Raw genomic sequence first — 23,192 nt, 5'->3', positions numbered from 1 at the left:
TATCTTTAGTATGTGTATATGTATGTATGTATAACTGTCTTCTTTCTTATTGCCTTGACAGGGGGAACAAATCTAAAATCTCCTGAAAATGGCAGGGTCTGCATCATTGATGACAACTTTATCCTGGAGTGGAACAGCAACAGTGAGTCTGTCAGGAATGTGACTTTTTCAGCAGAGTATAAAATGTACGTTCCTCTACTTATTGATTTGCTGAATAATTTTTACCATTTTAACACCATAAATTTTTTTTTCAGATTTCGGAAACATTTGGTTTTTCCATTTTTTTAAAGAAAATGAATGGCTATTTTGCATAATATTTATAACTTCATTTCTACAAATAGAGACTCAGTCAAATTCATCCTTGGGTATTGAAGCAAGAGATTTTGGGGACGAGGCTAGCAGACAACTTCTGTAGTCCACAGCCATACCTTCTCTGTTCTGTATGCTCCAACTTCTTTAAATATAAATTAGGGGCTGACCTAGAGCATACCTTGAGGATATGGGAGAGTGCCCCTAAAGGCCTAGCCACGGTCTTGGAATAGGCTTCTGTGGTCAGGCTTTCCTCTTGTCTTCATCATACACGAAGTTTTAATTCTAGATACACTTTATAAACATCAGTATATTGGACCCTGCCTTCCCACAGACTCAGTGTTTCTGGTGTTTCTGCCTCTTCCCTAGTGCTAACTTTCTACTTAATGATTGCCAAGAGGATAGGCAGACAGGGAGTTGCGGAAGAAGGGATTACAGAAGGAAATGCCGCTCAGGAAGTATAGTACTTTGCTTTGGGTTCTGGGGCCCTGTCTGCTAACCATGATCCCTGTCCAAGAAAGAGCAGGCAGGGAATCAGGCAGTGAAGAAACAGGGTGTAGGACCTCTAGAACCAGGATTCCACCACTTCAGCCACAGCCCGGTTGTTCTCCAGTTGATGGTTAGTAATTTGTGTGTGTGTGTATATACAGTTGACCCTTGAACAATGGCGGGGGTTAGGGATGGTCACCCCACCCTACCCCGTCCCGTGCAGTCGGAAATCTGAGTATAACTTCACAGTAGGCCCTCCATAATCTGTGGTTACGCATCTGTGGATTCAACCAACCCTAGATCGTGTAGTGCTGTAACATGTATTTATTGAAAGAAATCTGCGTGTAAGTGGGCTCACACAGTTCAAACCCGTGTTGCTCAAGGGTCAACCATATATATGTATACACATACACACACACACACATATGTGGTTTTTCTCAGAACTGATAATTTAACAGTTTTCATCTTTAGATTTTCTTTAAATTGAACTCATGAGTTTTGTTACCAAATTTGTTCTTTGCCTTAGTTCAGAATGTTCTTATGAAACTACTATTTTAGGTATAACAGAGATTATTTCAGATTCCTTTATTTAAAATTACCCTTGTAGGGGCTTCCCTGGTGGCGCAGTGGTTAAGAATCCGCCTGCCAATGCAGGGGACATGGGTTCGAGCCCTGGTCCGGGAAGATCCCACATGCCGCGGAGCAACTGAGCCCGTGCACCACAACTACTGAGCCTGCGCTCTAGAGCCCGTGAGCCACAACTACTGAAGCCCGCATGCCTAGAGCCTGTGCTCCGCAACAAGAGAAGTCACCACAATGAGAAGCCCGTGCACCGCAACAAAGAGTAGCCCCCGCTCGCCGCAACTAGAGAAAGCCCGCGTGCAGCAACGAAGACCCAACATAGCCACAAAATTTTAAAAAAAAAAAAATTTTTTTTAAATAAATAAATTAAAATTTTAAAATAAAATAAAATTACCCTTGTAATAAAGAACAGAGCCATAGACAGTGCACTCGTGTTCTTGTTCCTTCACACGTTCTGTCACTTCTACTGAATTCTCCCGTTCATGACAATCTGTCCGTTCTGACTTTAGTATCCAATGCACTATTTCAGTGTGTTCTTTCTCTATTCTGTTCTGCTAGCTTTATAAACAATTGCCTTGTAAGAACATGCCAGGTCACAAGTTTGCAGAGCCAATTTAGCAGTTAGTGTGGTGTAGTGTTGTGTGAACTTGAGCCAGGCTGCTTGGGTTTAAATCCATCCTCTGCTACTTATTCTCTCTGTCACAGTTTCCTTATCTGTTAAGTAAAGATAAAAAATTAGTATGATCATATGTAATTTATCATTGAAACCAGGATACTTCTGAGAGTGAACAGAAGCACTTGATTTTAGATAAGCTGGAACAATAAGCTTAAACCAGGACAGTCCCAGGCAGACTGGCCTGGGACACCCCAGTGATGAAGCATCTAACTCGGAAGGCTGTCGTGAGTGTTGCACAATTGTGTATCAAGTGCGCATAACAGTGGTGAGGAGAACGTGATCAACCAAAGTGTAGTTAATGTCAGCAGCGGACAGATATTTTTTTCCATATAGTGTTTCTCAGAACATTAGACATATCACTGGTGATAAATGATACACAGACACGTAAATAAGCTACTGGGATACCAGTGCCTGTAGAACATATGCTTATCTAAGATGTCAGTGTTTGTGACTTATATCTAAAATGTATTATGGGGACTTCCCTGGTGGCACCGTGGGTTAAGAATCCACCTGCCAATGCAGGGGACACGGGTTTGAGCCCTGGTCCGGGAAGATCCCACATGCCATGGAGCAACTAAGCCCGTGTGCCGCAACTACTGGGCCCCCGTGCCACAACTACTGAAGCCCTTGCGCCTAGAGCCTGTGCTCTGCAACAAGAGAAGCCACCGCAATGAGAAGCTTGCGCACCGCAATGAAGAGTAGCCCCCACTCGCTGCAACTAGAGAAAGCCCACATGCAGCAACGAAGACCCAACACAGCCAAAAATAATAAATTAATTAACTAAAAAAATGAATTTATTTATTTATTTAAAATAAATAAAATAAAATGTATTATAACGTATGTAGTGTGCAGTCTTCATTCAACAAACATTGAATGCTTTTTATGCCAAACACTCTTCTGGGTACTTGGAATACGTTACTGAATAGGAGAGACAAAGATGGCATGAAGTTTTATTATGAAACTGGTTTTATGAAATTAATTTTCTATTGGTTACACATTTATTTTCAAGTTATATTTCTGTTGTGATCTAAACACTGTATATGATAAAGTTTGGGTTTTTTTTTAAGAAAATATAAATGTAGCTACCACTGCAGTAGCTCCCTTACATGCAAAACCAGTTGTAATAGAGTGGGCAGCTGCATCTCCTGGAGCAGGATAGACAGATGTAAAGAGTGAGGGTGGGTTGAAACCATATCAAGGCTTAGTTTTAAATTTTTTATAAGGTTTTCTGTTGAGTATAATAAAAGTTTTCCATATAAATGGACCAGAAATGCTTTACTGGCTTTTTGCCTGGAGCTTATTTTATTTTGACCCTCTGTGCAGCTGATTTAAAGAGGTCTGTGTACTGTACTGACTTCCCAGACTCCCTTAATCTCCTAATTTCTCTGGAATTATATTTTCTAATAAATGACATTTGAGGGGAAAAACAATCTGAATTTTTGGTTTAGATTTTTAAAGTCTGGATTTTAAAAAAATAGATTCTGTTGTGGAGGAGTTTCTCAGGAAGATTTGCATTTAAATCAAGGTATTATTAATGCCAACTCTAATCTCAAAGCTCAGATAGGTAAAGAAGGGGAAACTCGCCAGGAATGAAGTGTATATGGTAGTGTATATTTTTGGTAACTTTTTTTTTTCTTTTTGGCTGTGTTGGGTCTTCATTGCTCCAAGCGGGCTTTCTCCAATTGTGGCGAGCGTGGGCTATTCTTCTTTGTGGTGCACGGGCTTCTCACTGTGGTGGCTTCTCTTGTTGCGGAGCACAGGTTTTAGGTGCGCGGGCTTCAGTAGTTGCGGCACGCAGGCTCAGTAGTTGTGGCTCGCGGACTGTAGAGCACAGGCTCAGCAGTTGTGGCGCACGGGCTTAGTTGCTCCATGGCATGTGGGATCTTCCCAGATCAGGGATCGAACCCTTGTCCCCTGCATGGGCAGGCGGATTCTTAACCACTGTGCCACCAGGGAAGTCCCGGTAACTTTTTTTAAATGTTTCTTTTTTGAAAAATAAGGTAGACTTGAATTGGAGTCAGCACAAACATTATTTAGATATCATCCCTAATTTCTATTAGCTTTTAATAGAGCATCCTTAGCTTTTTATTAAAGATGCTTTAGGGACCTCCCTGGTGGTCCAGTGGTTAAGACTACGTGCTCCCAGTGCAGGGGGCCTGGGTTCGACCCCTGGTCAGGGAACTAGATCCCACATGCATGCCGCAACTAAGAGTTCGCATGCCACAACTAAGGAGCCGGCAAGCTGCAACTAAGAGCCCGCATGCTGCAACTAAAAACAAAAAAAAGATCCTGCATGCTGCAGTGAAGATCCCCAGTGCCACAACTAAGACCTGGTGCAGCCAAATAAATAAATATTTTTAAAAATAAATAAATTTTTAAAAAAATAAAGATGCTTTAGCATCTTTAAAATGAGGTCTACAATATTACCCAAAAAATAAAAATCAGCTAGTGCTAGAACTATGAATTAGGCTTGACAAAAATGCCTTCTCAGAGGATAGTTTCTCTCTTTGGTTCAAGGCAGACACGGCTTACCACAGGCAAAAATTTTGAAATCTAATGTTTGTTTTCTGTCCCTCACCTTCACTTCAGCTCCTGTCCCCTTTGTAGCAACATGTCCTTTCTGTTGAAGGCACTCTGTGCCAACTTAATTTCTTCACATGCTTAAAAAAAATCTAATATCACTCAGACTTTTTAATGGACTAAATCCACATTGAGAAGTTTGTTAGTTTATGTTAACATTTTAAGTTCTTTGTTTCTAGTCATGTAACAAAGGAATTACAGAGATCAGTATGCAGAAGGAATAGTTTGGTTTTGAGAAGAGCAGAGGAAATTCTCAAACCATAGTGATTCTGAGGTCTTCCTTAGGGTTAGTAAATCTCTTCATAAGAGGAGGTCAGAAGGGAATCATCAAATCTACCTCCCAAATTTTCAGTAAGGAAGAGAGGATCCAGAATACAAAGTAGTTAGCCAAAAGTCACACAACTATCTTTAACAAAGCCAACAGTAAGTCCACTTTTATCTTATGGGTTCTTTCTTTCTCTACTTCTTTGAAATCCTAATGCATTAGGATTTTTTATATTAAAAAATTATATGTCAGAATTATTCCATTGTATAAATAATAACTTGGTATATATGTATTGAAAAAGAGTAGAATATTACACACAAAAATATTGTCAGGACATTAACTCAAGTAGAAGAAATAACTACTTACACTAGCTTTATAATGTTAATGTAAATAGAAAACATGTTTGTCACTCTTGTATTTATAATGTTCATTCATTCATTTGCTTTTTTATCTTGAAGACCAGGGATGGATAATTGGAAAAAATTGCCTGGGTGTCAACATATTACTAGTACCGAATGCAACTTTTCTTCAGTCAAGCTTAAAAATGTTTATGAAAAAATTGAATTGCGCATAAGAGCAGAAAAAGGAAACAACACTTCTCAGTGGCATGAGGTTAAGCCATTTATACCATTTCAAAAAGGTAAGAAGTTGCCAGCTGAATTACATTGTATTCTTTATTAAATATTACCAGAACAGCTCTCTTCCCAAGCCCATTCATTTGCATGATATAAAGTCTCCCATCTTTAAAAACAAACAAACAAACAAACAAGGATTCCCTTAAACCGTTGTCTCCTTCCTGCTATGGAATCATTTTCCTGCTTTCCCTACGGTGCAGGGGTCCCCAAGCCACCCCTTCCACCCCGGGCTGCGCAGCAGGAGGGGAGCGTCGGGCAAGCGAGCGAAGCTTCATCTGCCGCTCCCCACCGCTCCCCGCTGCTCTCCATCGCTCCCCACCACTTGCATTACCGCCTGAACCATCTCCCCCCATCACCGCCACCCCCCCCAATCCGTGGAAATATTGTCTTCCACAAAAGTGGTCCCTGGTGCCAAAAAGGTTGGGGACCGCTGCTATAGTGCTTGTTCTCAAAGTGTGGTCTCCAAGACCCTTTCAGGAGGTCTATAAAGTCTAAACTATTTTCTTAATAATTCTAAGACTTACTAGTCTTTTTCATTTTCATTCTCTCATGAGTGTACCGTGGAGTTTTCTAGAGGCTGTTTGACGTGAAATGGTGACTGACTGAATGCAGAAGTAGGTGTGAGACACAGCTGCCTTCTTTATTAAGCCAGACGTTAAAGAGATTTGAACAAAATGTGAAATAGCACCACTCTTCTCACTAAGCTTTTTGGCTTGTTTGTTTTGGGAAATATAGTCATTTTTTATCACAAATATTTTTTATCACATAGTGGGTTTTATCATTACTATTTTTTAATGAATTGATAGATATTTTAACTTTTTATCAATTTTAATGTTTAATATGGTAAATATTCAATGACATAGCCCCTGCAAACAAAAGCTCTTTAGGACCCTCAGTTTCTCTAAGAGTGTAAAGGGGTCCCAAGACCAAACAGTTTGAGAACCACTGCCCTGTACCAAAACTCACACAAGAATGATCTGTACCCCCTCTCTGTACACTTTTCCTCCTACTCCCTCTTCAGCCCTCTCCATTTGAGCTTTGTTCCCCATCACTACCCTAAAACTACTCTTGCCAAGGTCACCGTGACCTCCACAATGCCTGGTGGATTCCCCGTCCTCTTCTGGCCCAGTTCCCCTGTGGCATCAGCGTGATCATCACTCCCTTCTTCTTGAAACCCTTCCATCTCTGATCTCTAGGGCACTGCTCTTTCCTGGCTCTCCTCCTGCTCCTTGGTTGCTCCTTTGTCAGTTTCTTCTCATCCCCCAGACCTTTAAATGTTGGACAGCTGCAGGGCTCAGTCTGCAGGGCTTGGTCGTTGAACCTCTTCTCTCTACGCACCCTCCACCAGGAATCGTATGGCTTTCAACATAACTGTGCTCTTGACTCCCCAAATTATATCTCTCCAGCCCCATTCCTTCCCCTCACCTTAGACTCATATCACCAGCTCTCTATTCAGCATCTCTACTTAGAGGTCTACAAGTCATCTCAACTTTTAAATGGCCAAACAGAGCTCTTGATTTTCCCCCTCCAGACCTGCTCTTCTTGCAGTGTTTTCCATCTCTGTTAATGACATCACCTATCTATTTGCTCAGGCCAAGAGCCCTGGCATCACCTTTGACATCTCTTTCTCTCAAGCAACATCCAGTCCATCAACAAATTCTGAGTGATCAACCTTCAAAGTATATCCTGGATCGGATCCCTTCTCACTTCCACCCCTGCTACCAGCCTTCGCCAGGCCACTTTCATTTGTCACTCGAACTGCTGCAGTAGCTTCCCTGCTTCCTCACATATCAACCAGGGTGATCTTTCCCGGATGTGAATCAGGTCTCAGCAGTCCTCCAGAGACTACAGACTCAGACTACAGAGTTCTGCCTGTTACCTGGCTTCTAGCTGCCTCTCTGATCTCATTTTCTACCACTCAGCCGTTCGAGCGCCCCCTACTGTCTCTTGAAAATGGTGAACACATTCCCATCTCAGGGGCTCTGCCCTTGGCGCCCCCTCAGCTGGGGATGCTTTTCCCCTCGAGACTTGCATGACTGACTCCCTCACCTTGTTCAGGTCTCAGCTCAAACGCCTCGGGGAGCCGCCTCCTCACTAACTTACCTAAAACAGCTCTTGCTGCCATTCTCTGTCCCTTGATGTTGCTTCATTTTTTCTTACAGCACACATGACCTTATAACGTTATATGCATTTGTTTATTTGGGATTTGGGGTCACATCCCGCACTAAAGTGTAAGCTCCATGAGGGATTTTCTCCGTTTTATATGCCAGGCACATATTAAGTGCTTAGAATTGTTTGTTGCATGAATGTTTTGGCTTGTATTAGTGAACTTATATAGTAAATGTTTTTATTTTTACAGCTCAGATTGGCCCTCTAGATGTACATTTAGAAGCTGAAGATAAGGCAATAATAATAAACATCTCTCCTCCTGGGACAAAAGATAGTATCATGTGGGCTATGGATCATTCCAGCTTTATGTATAGCTTAGTTATCTGGAAAAACTCTTCAAGTCTAGAAGTAAGCATTATTTTTATCTTTGTTTGATGTGAGAGAAGAATGACATGAATTAATTCTAAAACTTGACTTTATACTTTTTTAAAGAACAGACTTCTTTTTTTTTTTTTAATTATAGGAAAGGACTGAAACTGTTTATTCCAGAGATAAAATTTATAAACTCTCACCAGAGACTACTTATTGTTTGAAAGTTAAAGCAGAACTACGTTCACCAAGAAGAGTTGGTTTCTATAGTCCAGTGTATTGTATAAACACCACAGGTAAGGAGGAAGTCTTGCTTCAGATTCAATAACTATGTATACAAATTGGCAACCTATTAATTTTGGCATTTTTCCAATAGTTGCTAAAGCTTATGTGATGGTTTAATAGACATTAAAACAAAAGCGTTCTAACAGCATTTATGTAAGCAACAAATGTTATTTGGGGTTTTTGTCTCAAGTAAATAGTAATGAAAATTTTGCGTAAAATCCAAGTATTTTCTAATGAAAAAAACTGTTTTTATTCAGAATCCACAAGAAAGGGAGGTCGTTGCTAGAAGAACAGTTAGTCTTCCAAAAAGTTTACCTTTATAGATGAAATGTTAAAATATGAAAGCATCCTGATACATTTAATCAGTGACATCTTGCCAACAATTAAGGTTTAAGGGCAGGAGCTTGGATTTATTATTTTAATTATAAGTTTAATATGCTTTGTTTTTAAAATCAAACAGTATAGAAGGGTTTAAAGGTTTCCTCTCCTGCCTCCTGACCCCCAATTCCATTTACCAGAGATAAGTATCACCAGCAGTCTGTGTACAACCTTTCATACTTTTTTCAGGGCTTATATAAGTATATACTTGGACTTAACAGTTTTGGGGTTTTTGTCTTTTAAATTAAAAAATAAGGTCCTGCCAGATATATTTTAAACTTGCTTGTTTAACCCAATATATTGAGGCTCTCTTTTTATGTCGGCACATATAGATCTATCACATTCTTTTAAATGGCTGCATAGTATTCCCTTGCGTGAATATACACCATAACTTATTTAGCTGTTAGGTCATTATGATAAAATGCGAGCCTTTTATCTTCTTGCTCATGCCATTAGGAATTCTAGCCGTCTGTTATCTCACTAGAGAAAATGTGTGTGTGTGTTTTTGTGTGCTCTTTGTCTTCTAGAGAAACATAAAGTGCCTGCACCAGAAAATATACAAATCGATGCTGAAAATCAGGTCTATGTTCTTAAATGGGATTACGCATATGAAAACACGACTTTTCGAGCTCAGTGGTCCCAGTAAGTTCTATTCCATAAATGTCCTTTGGCAGTTTATTTTGCCCAGTTTGTGAGGTTTCTTTTCACCCTGCTTCAACCACCTGCTGCTCCGTGCACACGTGTGGCCTGATGGAAATGTGGTTGTGATACTGGGACTGGAGTGTTTCATTCTAGCCCCAGGATGTCATTGAGCTAATCACTTAACTTCTTTGGGCCTCAGTTTCTTCACTTGTAAAATGGGTACATTCTAATACTATCTAGTGTTCTTACCAGCTCTCTTTTTTTTTTTTTTTTTTTTAAAAGTGTGATTCTAGTTGCATGTGCTATTTCCTCAATCTGGAATGCTTGACCCATGGCCGTGACCTTTCTTCAGAGCCCACTTCTTCCATGAGCCCTTGAAATGATCTGACTCCAGTCACTCTGTCGTGTTCAATTCAAGTTAGCCTTCCCATTGTCTTGATTATTTTCGTGTCTTTGGCAGATTTTTTAGTGACTACTTTAGTGGGAAATTAAGACAGTTGGAGAGAACTGTGCTCTGTGTGATTGAGTAGAGACCAGCCAAATATGAGTGAAGCTTAGTACCACATGAGTGGAAGGGGACTGCATATAGTTTATACTGATTGGAAAACTGTAGGGGATAAGTAGAGAGGGAGAAGAGAAGAGGATAATCAAGTGGAAGGTGAAGTGCACCATGGGGAGAAAAGGGACTGGAAAGAAAGAGCTACTGAGGGCAGAGGAATAGAGGGACCAAAGGCAAGTATAGGTAAAGCAGGAAGGGAAGAGTGAGAAGAAAGAGACTAGAAAGACACAGAAAAAATGAGGGAAAAGGGAAGTCAATACTGCTGTGATTGATGACTCTCAGCCCTTTGGTGTTAGTTTCAAAGCAATAACAGTTTGTATAATAAACGCATTCATGTCATACGCGGCCTTACAGATACACATACATACACACACACACACACACACACACACACTGATCAGGAAACTGTACAGGAGTCTTTTATGTATTCTTCACTTTCAAAAGCATGTTAAACAGTAGGGCCACAGACTAGACAGGGATAGGGGTTTCTGATGGCTGGTCTCTAAGCTTCTTTTGGGTACTTAGCACACTGTACAAAGCACTGAAGGAATCGTAAAGGTACAGCAGAATACAACACATGGTGCTAGAAATCCAAAGCAGTTATCTGCCTTTGCATAGCAAAATGTGATTTAGGACTGAGGAGTGGAGTACAGATTATAAGGGTTGCAGAAGTCAGAAATGTAAAGGTGGTTGGGGCTGGAGAGACCCAAGAAGCCCTCTGGAAGGAGATGCAGTGTGAACCAGGCCTTGACTGCTGAGTCACGTATTTGTAAACGACAAGAGAGGGCATCCCAGGCAGGGGCTACACACAGGGGAAAGCTCAGGATATGAAGAGACAAAATTAGTTCGGGGTAACGAGAAGGGGTTCATTTCCCATTGCTCTGTAACAAACTACCACAAACTTAGCAGCTTAAAACACACTGTTTATTATCTGTCCATGACTTTGGGTCAGGAGTCCAGGTGTGGCTTAGCTGGGTTCTCTGCTCGGGGTCTCGCAAGGCTCCAGTTCAGGTGTCAGCTGGGGTGCTGTCTCGTACACGCTGTCTCGTGCTGTCTCCTTAGCTCATGTGGTGGTTGGCAGAATCCATTTCTTGCAGCTGCAGAACTCATGGTGACCTGCTTCTTGGAGGCCATCAGGAGAGAGAATCTCTGTCCTCTAGACCCTCTTTTAAAGGGCTCATCTGATCAGGTCAGGCCCACCCAGGATAGGCTCTCATTTGATTAACTCATAGTCAACTGGTTTGGGACCTTGATTTCATTTGTAAAATCCCTTCACCTTTGCCAAATAATGTAACCTAATCAAGAGTTCACAGATCCTGCCCACACTGAGGCGGAGGGGATCATGTAGGACTTGTGCACCAGCGGGTAGGAATTTGGGGGGCCAGTTTGGAATTTTGCCCACAAGAAGGGAGGACCTGCTTTGAGAGTAGCAGAACATTTGGGCCTGGGAGAGCAATGAGAGCGAACATTGAATTAATAGGATGGCATAAGCTTAGGCTTGGCCTCAGACTGCCCTGTAGGCATTTGAGTGCCATTGGGAATTTTGTGTTGAGGGACGGGTAACATGAGGGCTGTGTTTGAGGAGGGTGGCCACATTGTGTGTGGTGCAGCGGGACTAAGGAGACAGGACAGACAAGGGAACAAGTCAGGAGGCTGTTACAGTTCCAGGCTTGAACTGAGATGCTTGGAGCTGTTTGTTTCTGAGCAGCTTACTTAACCTCTCCAGGCCCAGTCTTACTCTGTGCAGACTTGCTCTTAGGACACTGGTGTGTGTCTCTGATACAACACTTGCCCACAGGTGTGCTGGTACGTTCAGCAGCTGGCTTTCCAGAAGGGAAAAGCCTTATCTGTAGCATTTGCCAGTTTTTATAATATAACTACTCCTATTATGGCCACTGTCAAGCTCCCAACAGCATGTCACTGAACATGCATTTGGGAAGATGCACAGTAAGCCCTCCGTCATGTAGCGTTTCTGCCGTATAGACACGATAGACGTAAATAGCCTTGAGCATAGATAATAAAATGTAGGAAAATAATTAGGACAAGATGAGTTTTGAGTATTTATTACCTTTGTTTTTAATACAATTTATTTATTTGTAAGTTTATGTAACTTAACTTTTAATAATGGCTGTATTTAACAACTAGCTGGCAGCATTCCTGAAAATTCAGCAGTTGTTTTTGTGCACCGGTACGAGCCAGCTCTAGCACACCACTACCTTATCACACTCTGGAGCAAGATCTTTGGTTTTCTTTTGTGAACATGTCTCTTCCACCGTCCTGTGAGTTTCCTGAGGGTGAGGACCGTTTACCTCTGTAACCTTAGCCCCTAACAGAGTGTCTAGTGTATTATAGGTATTCAGTAAATGTTTACTAAATTAATGTGTTGAGAATAAAAAACATTTTTTTGTCTTAAAAGTGAGTTTTTAAAAAGGATTCCTGGGAGTCATTCAGACAAATGGAAACAAATACCAAACTGTGAAGATGTCAAAACTACCCACTGTGTGATTCCTCAAAATGTTTTCCCAGAAGGAATTCACCGTATCCGTGTCCAAGCATCTAATGGAAATAACACATCTTTTTGGTCTGAAGAGAAAATATTTAATACTCAAATGAAAAGTAAGCCAATAGTTTTTACTTTACATTGTAATTCTCCAAGTTGTTGAGAACTCTTAAAATTGTTTTTTAGTCTAATTTGAACTTTGTGTCTTTACACATTTTTTCTAGCTATAATATTTCCTCCAGTCATTAGCATGAAATCCGTTAATGATGACTCACTGCACGTCTCTATCGGTGCTCCAAAAGAGTCTGAAAACAAGTCTGTGAACCAGCTTTACCCTCTAATTTATGAAGTTATTTTTCGGGAAAACACTTCAAATGCTGAGGTAAAAAGACTATGTAGTATAGGTTTATAATTTAGAGTTATAACTGTGGTTTGGGTAAACAAAGCTTGAAGTTAAAATTCTAGGGAAATTTTTAAACTTTATGTGATTAACTCAGATATTTACAATAGGAAGAAATGAGCATTTCCCATGTTTTACACAGTAAGAGTTACGATCACCTGCATCTGGGCCCCAGTTAGTTCTTGTTGTTGTTATTGTGTTTTTGGCCACGTCACGTGGCATGTAGGGTCTTAGTTCCCCGACCAGGGATGGAACCCGTGCCCCCTGCAGTGGAAGCATGGAGTCCTAACCACTAGACCGCCAGGGAATTCCCCCCACCCCCCACCCCCCCGCAGTTAGTTTTTAAAATTCAGATCCTGAGTTTATTCCTACTCAGTCAGAATCTCTGGGGGTAGAACTCAGGAATTTGTATTTTTAACAGGATTCTCAGGTATTCATGAACCAGGGTTTCTCAACACTATTGACATTTGGGTTGGCTGATTCTTTGTTGTGGGAGCTGCCTTGTGCATTATAGGATGGCTAGCAATACCGTTGGCCTCTACCCACTAGGTGCCTGTAGCGCTCCCTCCCAGTCCTGACAACCCAAAATACCTCCAGATATTGCCAAATATCCCCTGGGGGGTGGGGCACCTCCAAGAGGGCAAAAATTGGTTTTTAGGGCGCAAAAGAATCTTACCTGTTACAGTGGTTCGTGACCCTCCAGGAGGAAAACCTGCCTCGAGTGTTCAACTTCGCCCAACAAAATCTTATTCAACTTTGTAAAGGGGGAGGGATTAGGAAAAAATGGTCTAAAAAGGCTCCTTAGGGGGGTAGTCATGACAAAAGGGTTGAGAAACACTCGTTTAAACCCTAAAATTCAAAAACCACTGACAAAGCTAATATACATCAGATAATCCACATTATTCCTAGATCACTTTTCCCTGTGGAATTACAATCAAGGAATCAACCTTTAAAAATCTTGTGCAAATAAGTTGGTAAATTCTGTAACTGCATTTTCTGTTGAAAATCTAAGAAAATTCCAGCGACTTGGCTGCTTTCATTTTAACTATCTGAACACTCTGTAACCATAGCAGAATTTAGCCCTGTTGAGCACTATGGTTAGTTCTCAGTCATCCCTAGATCAGAAAGATCTAAATTTGTGTCTCAAGCCACCATATTGTGTAACCTTAGGCAAGGTGGTTAACTCCTGAAGCTTTGTTTCCTCTCCTCTAAAGTGGTGGTGGTCATAGTAACTTAATTTTTTGTTTGTTTTAATTGGGGCATAGTTGTTTTACACTGTTGTGTTAGTTTCCACTGTACAGCGAAGTGGAGTTCCCTGTGCTATACAGCAGGTTCTCATTAGTTATCCATTTTATACATATTACATTGTAACTTAATTTTTTTGAAGGGATGTTTATAAGGTTTAAAATGAGGTAAAATACATGAAAATACATACCACATTGCTTGACAAATAGTAGATTCAATAACTTTTTTTTTTTTTTTTTTTGCCATCCTATGCTGGGTAACACATCAATAATTACAGTCGTAATAACAACTCAAATTTATTGAATACTCATTATGTATCAGGTACCGGGCTAAGTATTTTACATGAATTGTCTCAATCACTCTTCAACCCTGCCAGACAGTTTGATTGATTAAATTACTATTCAGCAAATACTTGGGATGGAATATTTGTTACTGCCTCACTGATACTAGGCTGTAAACAGTGGAATGGGAGTGGATGTGGTGTGAGCAGAGACCTTAAGTGCGCATGCATGCTTCTCCCATTTGTCAAGAGGAAAGCAAGCTCCACGTGGTCTCTGGGCCCAGGCGGATGGGAGACCGTGGAGCAGACCTAAACCTGATCCACGGCCTCAGTGAGCGTTCCCCCAGCACTTTGGGACACTCACGAGTAAGAAAAACAAATATCTTTTGAGCCACAGGCTGTTTTGTTACACAGCATTGCACAACATTATTTTGTCGGCCTTGTAATGTTTTGTTATACAACATTATTGTGGCAATAGCTGACTAATACAAATAGGAGTAATAATTGTCCTCACTTTACAGATCTGGGAGTAGGGCCCAGGGAAATTAAATAACTTGCCTAAGGCCATGTAGCTGTGAGTGATATCTTGATACAGGCAGTTTGAGGCCAGAACCTCTGCACTTAATTGTTCTGCCACTAAACAGAGATAACACGATGGTGATTAAACCAAATCAGCGTGTACTTACAAGGTAGAGTCATCTTAGGAACATATTGTATTCTTTTTTTGGCAGCAGCCATGTTTAACTTTTGAGTTTGGTTATAATGTGTTGCCCAAAAGAAATTTATATTTCTCAAACATATACCAACTAAGTGTTTGGGAGAGGCCAGTCTTAGCTTGACTATTTAAGGAATTCAGAAAATAGATATTCCCTATATGATTTCTTGGGGTTCTAAATTTTATCAATGATTTACTTATTTTTTATAGAGAAAAGTTGTAGAGAAAAGAACTGATTTTACCTTTCCTAACTTGAAACCGCTGACTGTATACTGCGTGAAAGCCAGAGCACTCACTGAGAATGACAAGTGGAATAAAAGCAGTGTTTTTAGTGATACTGTGTGTGAGAAAACAAAACCAGGTCAGAATCTTTTATTGTATCTTTTCTTTTTTAATGTAACAAGACTTAATTGAAAATTGTAAAATATTTCCTCTTTACCACAAAAATATAGAGAATATTTTCTTCATGAACTGTGTGAGTACTTCACGCTGAGCCTTCCAGTTTTAGAAAATATTTTTAATACTCAACTTAGTTCAGTGGTTTTTGCATGCTTTATATTTCATGGATATCTGCATAATTAATTTCCTTTTATTATTACTCAGAATTTAATGAGACTATTTTAATTTTTTATATAATCCTTAATATTATTATTATGTGGAAATCCCTTAATTAGTTCAGTTGTGAATTTTTTTATGTTATTGTTGGTATTATTTAATAGAATGTATATTTCCTTTCACATGGCTGTATTTGTTTCACACAGACTGTCAGCAGTCTTAATGTATGTGTGTCAAAACCTATATTGATGCTAAACACCATTTATTTGTTTTTAGGAAATACTTCCAAAACCTGGCTTATAGCTGGAATTTTCACTGCATTATTTTCTATCATTGTTGTCATTTACGTTGTGAAAGTCCTCTTGAGATGTATCAATTATGTGTTCTTTCCATCAAGTAAACCTCCTTCCACTGTAGATGAGGTATGTTACTTTTCTTTTCAACAGCTAACTGGATTTTTCTTAAAATGAATGGGAAATATATTTGATTTCAACAGAATATAAATGTTTTCTTGATATTCAGAAAATAATACAGACTGATTTGGGTTTTTTTCTTCAGAGTTTCAGAAGATTAACTTTAGAAACAGTCATTTAATAGAATATAACATGGAATAGTAAGGTGTGTCCTTAATCTCATATTTTTCTGGCAGTTTGGTTACTGTGGCACTTGTTTTACCATTGAAAGTCTATATTCACAAAAAGATTAAAACATTATCATCAGTGCAAAAACTGATCTCTGTGGATGAAATCACAGAAAACGAAGTAGCAGAACATGAGTTTCCTTTCACAGCACCTCGGTGTTTTTGGTTGGCATAGTTAGTGAAAGCACTGAGTGGTGAAGACCAGAGTGTGGACACCACCCTGGGGGTGGTGTGTTCACCTGGAGCAGCTCCCGCGCTACCTGCCCTGTTTCAGGTTCCCCAGGCTTTGGAGCTAGAGACCTGAAGGTGAATTGTTGATGGCCTGTAGTGTATTTGCACTTACTGGCTCTGTGAACTTGAGCAGCTCTCTCAAGGGTACTTGAGCAAGTGCCCGCTCTCTTAAGGGTACTTGAGCAAGTGCCCGTAGACTGTAAAACAGAGCCAATTGTACCATCCTGCAGACTTGTGAGGAGCGAAGGCGATAAACCAGAAAGGCCTAACACTGTACAAACGTTCTGTAAATACGAACTGTTTTACTCTTTTATGCCTGAGTTTTTTAATATCATTTCTATATACTCTTCTCTTCAGAGCTGTTATTTAAAGAACTTAAAACTAGCAAGTTACAATAGCTCTTTATTCTTAGTGGGACAGGGAAAAATTAATTTCTCCCTGTGCTTTTTCTGGGTATTTGTGGATTAGATACCAAAATTTCTATTATTATGTCCAAATAAAACGTCCCAAATCCCAGTGCTGTCCCTTTCCTTCCTCACCCACACTCTTCACTCCCCACCCCTGATAGCACAGTGGACCTTTCTTAGGGACTCTTCATATAATTCCCAAAAACAATACTAACACGTACGTGACCTCACTAGTGATGGTTTTATTCTAAACATTATAGTGCAATCGATATGCTCTTAGCTTGCTTTTTAATATGCATGTCAAAAGATAGGGTTTCTAGATAACTTAAGAAACCACAGCTTATTAGAACTAGAAAACTAATTTTTGTTATTTTAAATAATCTGTTTCTGTTCTTTCCCTTTTGAATTAGTATTTCTCTGAACAGCCAGTAAGGAATCTACTCCTTTCCACTTCTGAGGAACGAACGGAAAGATGTTCTATAATTGAAAATGCAAACACTTTTACTGTAATAGAAGAGACTAATCCAATTGATGAAGATCACAAAAAGTACAATTCCCAAACTAGTCAAGATTCAGGAAACTATTCTAATGAAGACGAAAACAGTGGAAGTAAAATAAGTGAAGAACTTCTGCAACAGGAAACTGTGTGACCAAGAATGAACTCTAAAATATTAGGGAGTCTTGCGGGAGTTGCAGTGGGAGCCTGGGCTCCTTGGTCCTCTCAGTAACTATCAAGAGAATATTTGCTTGTGGGGGAAGAAAGATCATCTTCAGATCATAGGTCCTAAAAACACAGGCAAGCACTTAACTATTTGAAAGGAATTTGGAGAAGAGTTTTCTACATTCTTTTCCATGTGTAAGGTCTTGAAAGACCTGTCATTGGACCGCCCTGGATGAGAGGAGTTAAATCCAGAAGATGCCCTCTGTCTTCCTGATGATCCCCTAAAGCCCCACCGTGCCGTCGTGTGGTAAGGGCGGCGCTTGTGTTCGCATCAGCTGCTACCGTCGCTGTGCTGCCACTGCCGCTGCATGTACCATCTGTCCCTTCTCCGTCCCAGTATTACAGTCCATTATTTTTCAGGATGTATTTAGAACATTTGGTCTTTTCTTTGGACACGAAAGTAGGCCCCTTTGGAAATGTCTTTAGAAAAGCCTGAATACCACCATCACTTGGTTTTCTGAAAAAGTCGCTTACTCTGGGAAACAGCTGCAGATGCCAGAAACACGGTATGGTCCTTACAGTTTTTTCAGGGGAATTCTATCCGTTTTACCAATTACATTGGCTTCTACATCACAGTCACCTGTCCCTTCTGCGGTTTAGGACTAAAACCAGACAATCTTTTGCTATATGTCCATGAAGTCTTCCTGATTCAGCACATTGGAACAATAGCCTCTGATGACAGTGCATAATCACTAAAATTACAGAGAAATGGGAAACTATCTGAGTAGATAACTTACTATTCTCTTTTAAGATATGGGAGTATGTGACATTAGTCACAGTGGATGTAAGAAGTCTTGGGACCAAAAAATGGTACTGAGAGAAGAGACAGAGTAAGAAGTAGAGTAATTCCGTAGGAAAGAAGCAGGTGGCTTTAGCGAAAAATAAGGATAATGCGTGTAATCAGCTGTTGATTACTAACATCCTGCGGGTGGCTTGTTTTTGCGGCTTGTCTGTATCCTTTCTAACGCCAGGCCAGCTTCTTTACGCCGTCCGGAAGTATTAGGCACCCCTTCTGCTCAGCCTACATGCGCTCAGGAAAATGCAGCTTATTTAGTATCAAGGTGTGGGAGGAAATGTACCTGGGAAGAAAAACCTAATTTTTAAAATATGTAATGCCTTTCAAAGGCATCTGTAGCTTATTTTTAAATGATTCGCTATTTGGGATTATTCATGGAGAGCCTGCGGAGGAGGGAAGTGTAGGAATTCTGGTGGCCTCTGAGGCCGGGTTCTCAGCTTCAGTCGCTGCGGAAGGACCAGTGAAAGGGAAGGGAGATGGAGCTACCCAGAGCATCACGGCAGGCCAGTCTTATTTACACAGTGGTCCGCTGCGGTCTTCTGGGTGGAAGAAGAGGTTGAAAGCAGCTGCCCTGGGAAGGGCTGTGATGCTCAGCACGTCCTCTGCAGAGCACACCGTGTGCTTCCCTGGACCTCGGTCCAGCTCCTAGGGGAGCGTACAGTATGGGCCGGGGATCCCCGCCGAAGCAGTTCTCTGCTGCGGAATCCCTACAGGGACCCACACCCACCTTTGATCCTGCTGACCGGAGGCCTTTGGTTCAAAGCAGATCTGGGTTGGCCCTTCGCTTGTAAAGGCCCTGTCAGTGGGAATTTGCCTCTGTAGCGAGGAAGTGAGGAACGTGCCAGGACCCTGTCAGCCCGGGCCTCCACGCTGTGTCAGTGCGACAGGCCTGGTCAGCACGCGGGCCCGGGATTTACCACAGGAAGAAGGCTGCTTCAGAATGCACATCCCAAAAGGAAACAGCGCCTTCGTGGGATGTGGAAGAGGGAAAACTCGGGCATTAGGATGAAAAGACACCACAGAAGTCGCCAGGTCCCTGGATGTGGGAGTCTGTGTGTCTTTGGGGTTTAGGACCCCCTGTGGTTTTCAGCGAACAAGCATCTGAGCAGCAGCGAACAAAAAACCCTCGATTTTGCCTTGTCTTCTGACCTAAAAATGCAATTGCATCCCATTCTTCACTGTGGCCCACATGTAGCTTAATCAGGATGTGCTTCCTTGTAAAGTGACAAGTATTTTTTCTGAAGAATAGTTTACTTGGAAATACCATATACTTGGGAGCACCAATAAACTGCCTCAGAACTACAATATTGATAGTGCTTGGAGAAACTAGATATAACCTACGCATTTACGTAAAAGGTTTGTATCATTACAGCCAGAAATAATGTATTAATACGTAATATAGATTAACATATACGTAAGTGGTGACATGCGTCTGTAAACATACATACATACTTATACCTACACGTGCACATGCATGATGTGGGCCATACTCCAGTAGTACAGCCATAAAGACTTAGCATAGCTTCTAGTTAGAAAAGTATAAATGCTGCTTGAGAACTATGAACTAAAGAGTCTGACCAGAAATTTGCAACCTATAAAAAAGTTATTTCAAAAATATAATTTAGAGTTTGTATCTTTTCCCCAAGCTGTGACCTTCAAAGCAGCCTCTGATTGCTCCTAAGAATTTGGAGAGTGTACAGAAACTTTTCCTACCTGCCCGCTCCCCCCGTAACCCTTTGACTACCTGACATGTTTGTTTCGTGGTGTCTGTCTGCCCCCCAGGGGACCGGAAGCTCTGTGAGAGCAGGAATTTACTTTGACTTAATTACTGTATCCCCAGCACCTACCACAGTGCGGTGCCTCACACGTAAAAAGTGCGCAGGAAATAATTGTCAAATGATTGAAATCTAAAATTTGAACCAAATGGGTGTTTCTGACACTGTTTGGGTGTCTTGTTGAGTTGTGGAAGGACACAACCATGTTTCCAGTGTTTCTATGCAGTGAGCTTTGTATCTTATTTCATTTGTACTTTGTCTTAACCCCCATTGCTGTTTTTTAAGCAGTTTGTTAAACAGTTTTCTGTAATAAGCACTGAGGCCAAAAGTCTTGGGCTTTATGGTGGTTCTGCTTGAACTGATTAAACATGCATCACAGGAGTGGCAACTGCTGTCTTCATGAGGTATTCACAACCGAGGGGGCTGGTGCCTGTACCCGGTGTGCGCGTGCCCGGCGTTGTTATCCTGAAGGGGCCCCACTGCCGTCACCGCCCCACGGAGCTCCTGGACAGGGAGCTCTCTTGCTTGCCCTTTGCTTTTTCACAGCCTCAACTTTAGAGTTGGCCGGAGCACAGCCTTGACCCAGTGAGTCTGCAGTGCGGTGCAGACTCCGCTCCGTCAAACTACATTGCTTGCTTTTACCAACATTTCTTCTCAGGATAAGCTCTTTAAGGAGACTGCCTAGTCCCACGTGTAAATTGATCTACCTTCTAGACACGTTTGAATCTGAAGTTAAACGCCACTGACATTCAGGCTGGGAACTCTTCGTGTGTTTTTAGTAAGCTTCCGCGAATTTTTTTTCAAACTGTACAGGGAAGTAAATATTAGTAAATTCATCTCTGATGCCTGGGAAACTCCCTGTTACTTAACAGTAATGACAAATACCAGTAACATCCAGTTTTTTCACCTGAGTGAAAAAAAGGCAAGAAGAGAGAATTTGATACGTCTTTCATGCAAAGGATATACCTTCCCTTCCCACCTTCTGTCCCCACTAGAACTCATGTTCTAGCAGAAGATATCTTCTGGGTGAAGAAGTAGTAATTGATGCAGACCAAGAAAAGAGAAAGTGGGCAGAGCCGATATGCTGGCTTAGAGAAAGGTCTTGGGAAGAGGGAAGAAATGGAAAAATTCTCTCAGGAGCAGGTTTAAACATTTCTCCTCACAGTGACTCTGGCCACTCCTGGTCCTCCGTCCCCAAAGTTCCTGGATCCATCAGAGAGAAGGAGCTGAGGGGAAAGGGAATGACTGAAGAAGAAGAAAAACATTTTCCTATCTCTCCAGTAGAAAGATGGTCCATTTTTTCCAAAAGACTGGAATTAGTCCTTAACTGCATAACAGATAGCAGAGTGCCTTTTGTGTACTATTGTCTGTTCCCGGATTTTATAAGGCTTTAATACCCTGGAATTTAACTTTTAAAAAGAGATAGAAGGGCTACCCTGGTGGCGCAGTGGTTGAGAATCTGCCTGCCAATGCAGGGGACACGGGTTCGAGCCCTGGTCTGGGAAGATCCCACATGCCGCGGAGCAACTAAGCCCGTGAGCCACAATTACTGAGCCTGCGCTCTAGAGCCTGTGCCGTGCAACAAGAGAGGCCGCGATAGTGAAAGGCCCACACACCGCGATGAAGAGTGGCCCCCGCTTGCCACAACTAGAGAAAGCCCTCGCACAGAAACGAAGACCCAACACAGCCAAAAATTAATTAATTAATTAATTTTTAAAAAAAAGAGAGAGATGGAGAATTCCCTGGCGGTCCAGTGGTTAGGACTTGGCTCTTTCACTGCAGTGGCCAGGGTTCGAAGCCTGGTCGGAGAACCAAGATCCCGCAAGCCGAACAGCAAGGCTGGGAAAAAAAAAAAATGATGATTGGGTTTCCCTGGTGGCCCAGGTGGTTAAGAATCCGCCTGCCAATGCAGGGGACACGGGTTTGAGCCCTGGTCCGGGAAGATCCCACATGCCACGGAGCAACTAAGCCTGTGCGCTACTACTGAGCCTGCGCTCTAGAGCCCACAAGCCACAACTACTGAGCCCATGCGCCACAACTAGTGAAGCCCACGTGCCTAGAGCCCGTGCTGCACAACAAGAGAAGCCACTGCAATGAGAAGCCCAGGCACCGCAACAAAGAGTAGCCCCCACTAGCTGCAACCAGAGAAAGTCAGCACGCAGCAACGAAGACCAAATGCAGCCTAAATAAATAATGTTTAAGAGAGTCAACATTGCAAGCATTGCAAGCCAGAAAAATGAATGCCAATCTAATTCCATCCCAAGGAGAAGGCTATGAGGGAGGCAGCTCCGTGGGGTGGGGACCTTCTGAAGAATCTGGCCAGCTACCAACTTCCCCTCGCTTCTCAGCTGGCTCTGTTCACATGTTCTTTCATATCACAGTTACTTGCATGCTTGTCTTTCCTGCCAGACTGTGAGCAACTTGAGGTGAAGGGCTATATTCATTTGTCTTCGATTCCTCAGGCCAAATGGTGCCCAACATACGTGAGTAGTTGCTCAGAAAAGGGATCTGTTGAATTGAAATGGATTCACTGTTTCATTTAGAGTTATTTCTTTCAGATCACTCTCCAAGAGTAGGATTAGTTGGTCAAAAAGCCAGAATAGAGCTTCCCTGGTGGTCCAGTGGTTAAGACTCCACCCTACCTAAGCTGGGACGAAGTGAGAGAGTGGCATGGACATATACACACTACCAAACGTAAAATAGCTAGTGGGAAGCAGCCGCATAGCACAGGGAGATCAGCTCGGTGCTTTCTGACCGCCTAGAGGGGTGGGATAGGGAGGGTGGGAGGGAGATGCAAGAGGGAGGGGCTATGGGGATATATGCATATGTATAGCTGATTCATTTTGTTATGAAGCAGAAACTGACACACCATTGTAAAGCAATTATACTTCAATAAAGATGTTAAAAAAAAAAAAAAGACCCCACCCTACCAATGTAAGGGGCACAGGTTCGATCTCTGGTCAGGGAACTAAGATCCCACATGCCACACAGCGTGGCAAAAAAAAAGAAATTTTGCCAGCTGAATTACTGCCTTCCATGTATTGGTCTG

At 41.7% G+C, this 23,192-nt stretch overlaps 1 protein-coding gene across 1 annotated transcript in view; it reads left to right on the top strand.

Annotated features, from left to right (window-relative positions):
* IFNAR1 (interferon alpha and beta receptor subunit 1) overlaps nt 1-22,905 on the top strand; it is a 28,091-nt gene extending 5,186 nt beyond the window's left edge. The window contains exons 2-11 of the mRNA XM_061193985.1: nt 62-185; nt 5,360-5,541; nt 7,896-8,053; nt 8,169-8,310; nt 9,205-9,319; nt 12,295-12,494; nt 12,603-12,760; nt 15,229-15,379; nt 15,850-15,995; nt 17,262-22,905. Coding sequence (XP_061049968.1) covers nt 62-185; nt 5,360-5,541; nt 7,896-8,053; nt 8,169-8,310; nt 9,205-9,319; nt 12,295-12,494; nt 12,603-12,760; nt 15,229-15,379; nt 15,850-15,995; nt 17,262-17,501 — 1,616 coding nt within the window. The 3' untranslated portion in view covers nt 17,502-22,905. The remainder of the gene's footprint in view (nt 1-61; nt 186-5,359; nt 5,542-7,895; nt 8,054-8,168; nt 8,311-9,204; nt 9,320-12,294; nt 12,495-12,602; nt 12,761-15,228; nt 15,380-15,849; nt 15,996-17,261) is intronic.
* Nucleotides 22,906-23,192: the final 287 nt, after the last annotated feature.

This window comes from Eubalaena glacialis, chromosome 6, assembly GCF_028564815.1.
Source record: "Eubalaena glacialis isolate mEubGla1 chromosome 6, mEubGla1.1.hap2.+ XY, whole genome shotgun sequence".
Taxonomy (NCBI): domain Eukaryota; kingdom Metazoa; phylum Chordata; class Mammalia; order Artiodactyla; family Balaenidae; genus Eubalaena; species Eubalaena glacialis.
The sequence above is the reverse complement of the archived record's forward strand: the minus strand, read 5'-3'. Positions and strand labels throughout refer to the sequence as shown.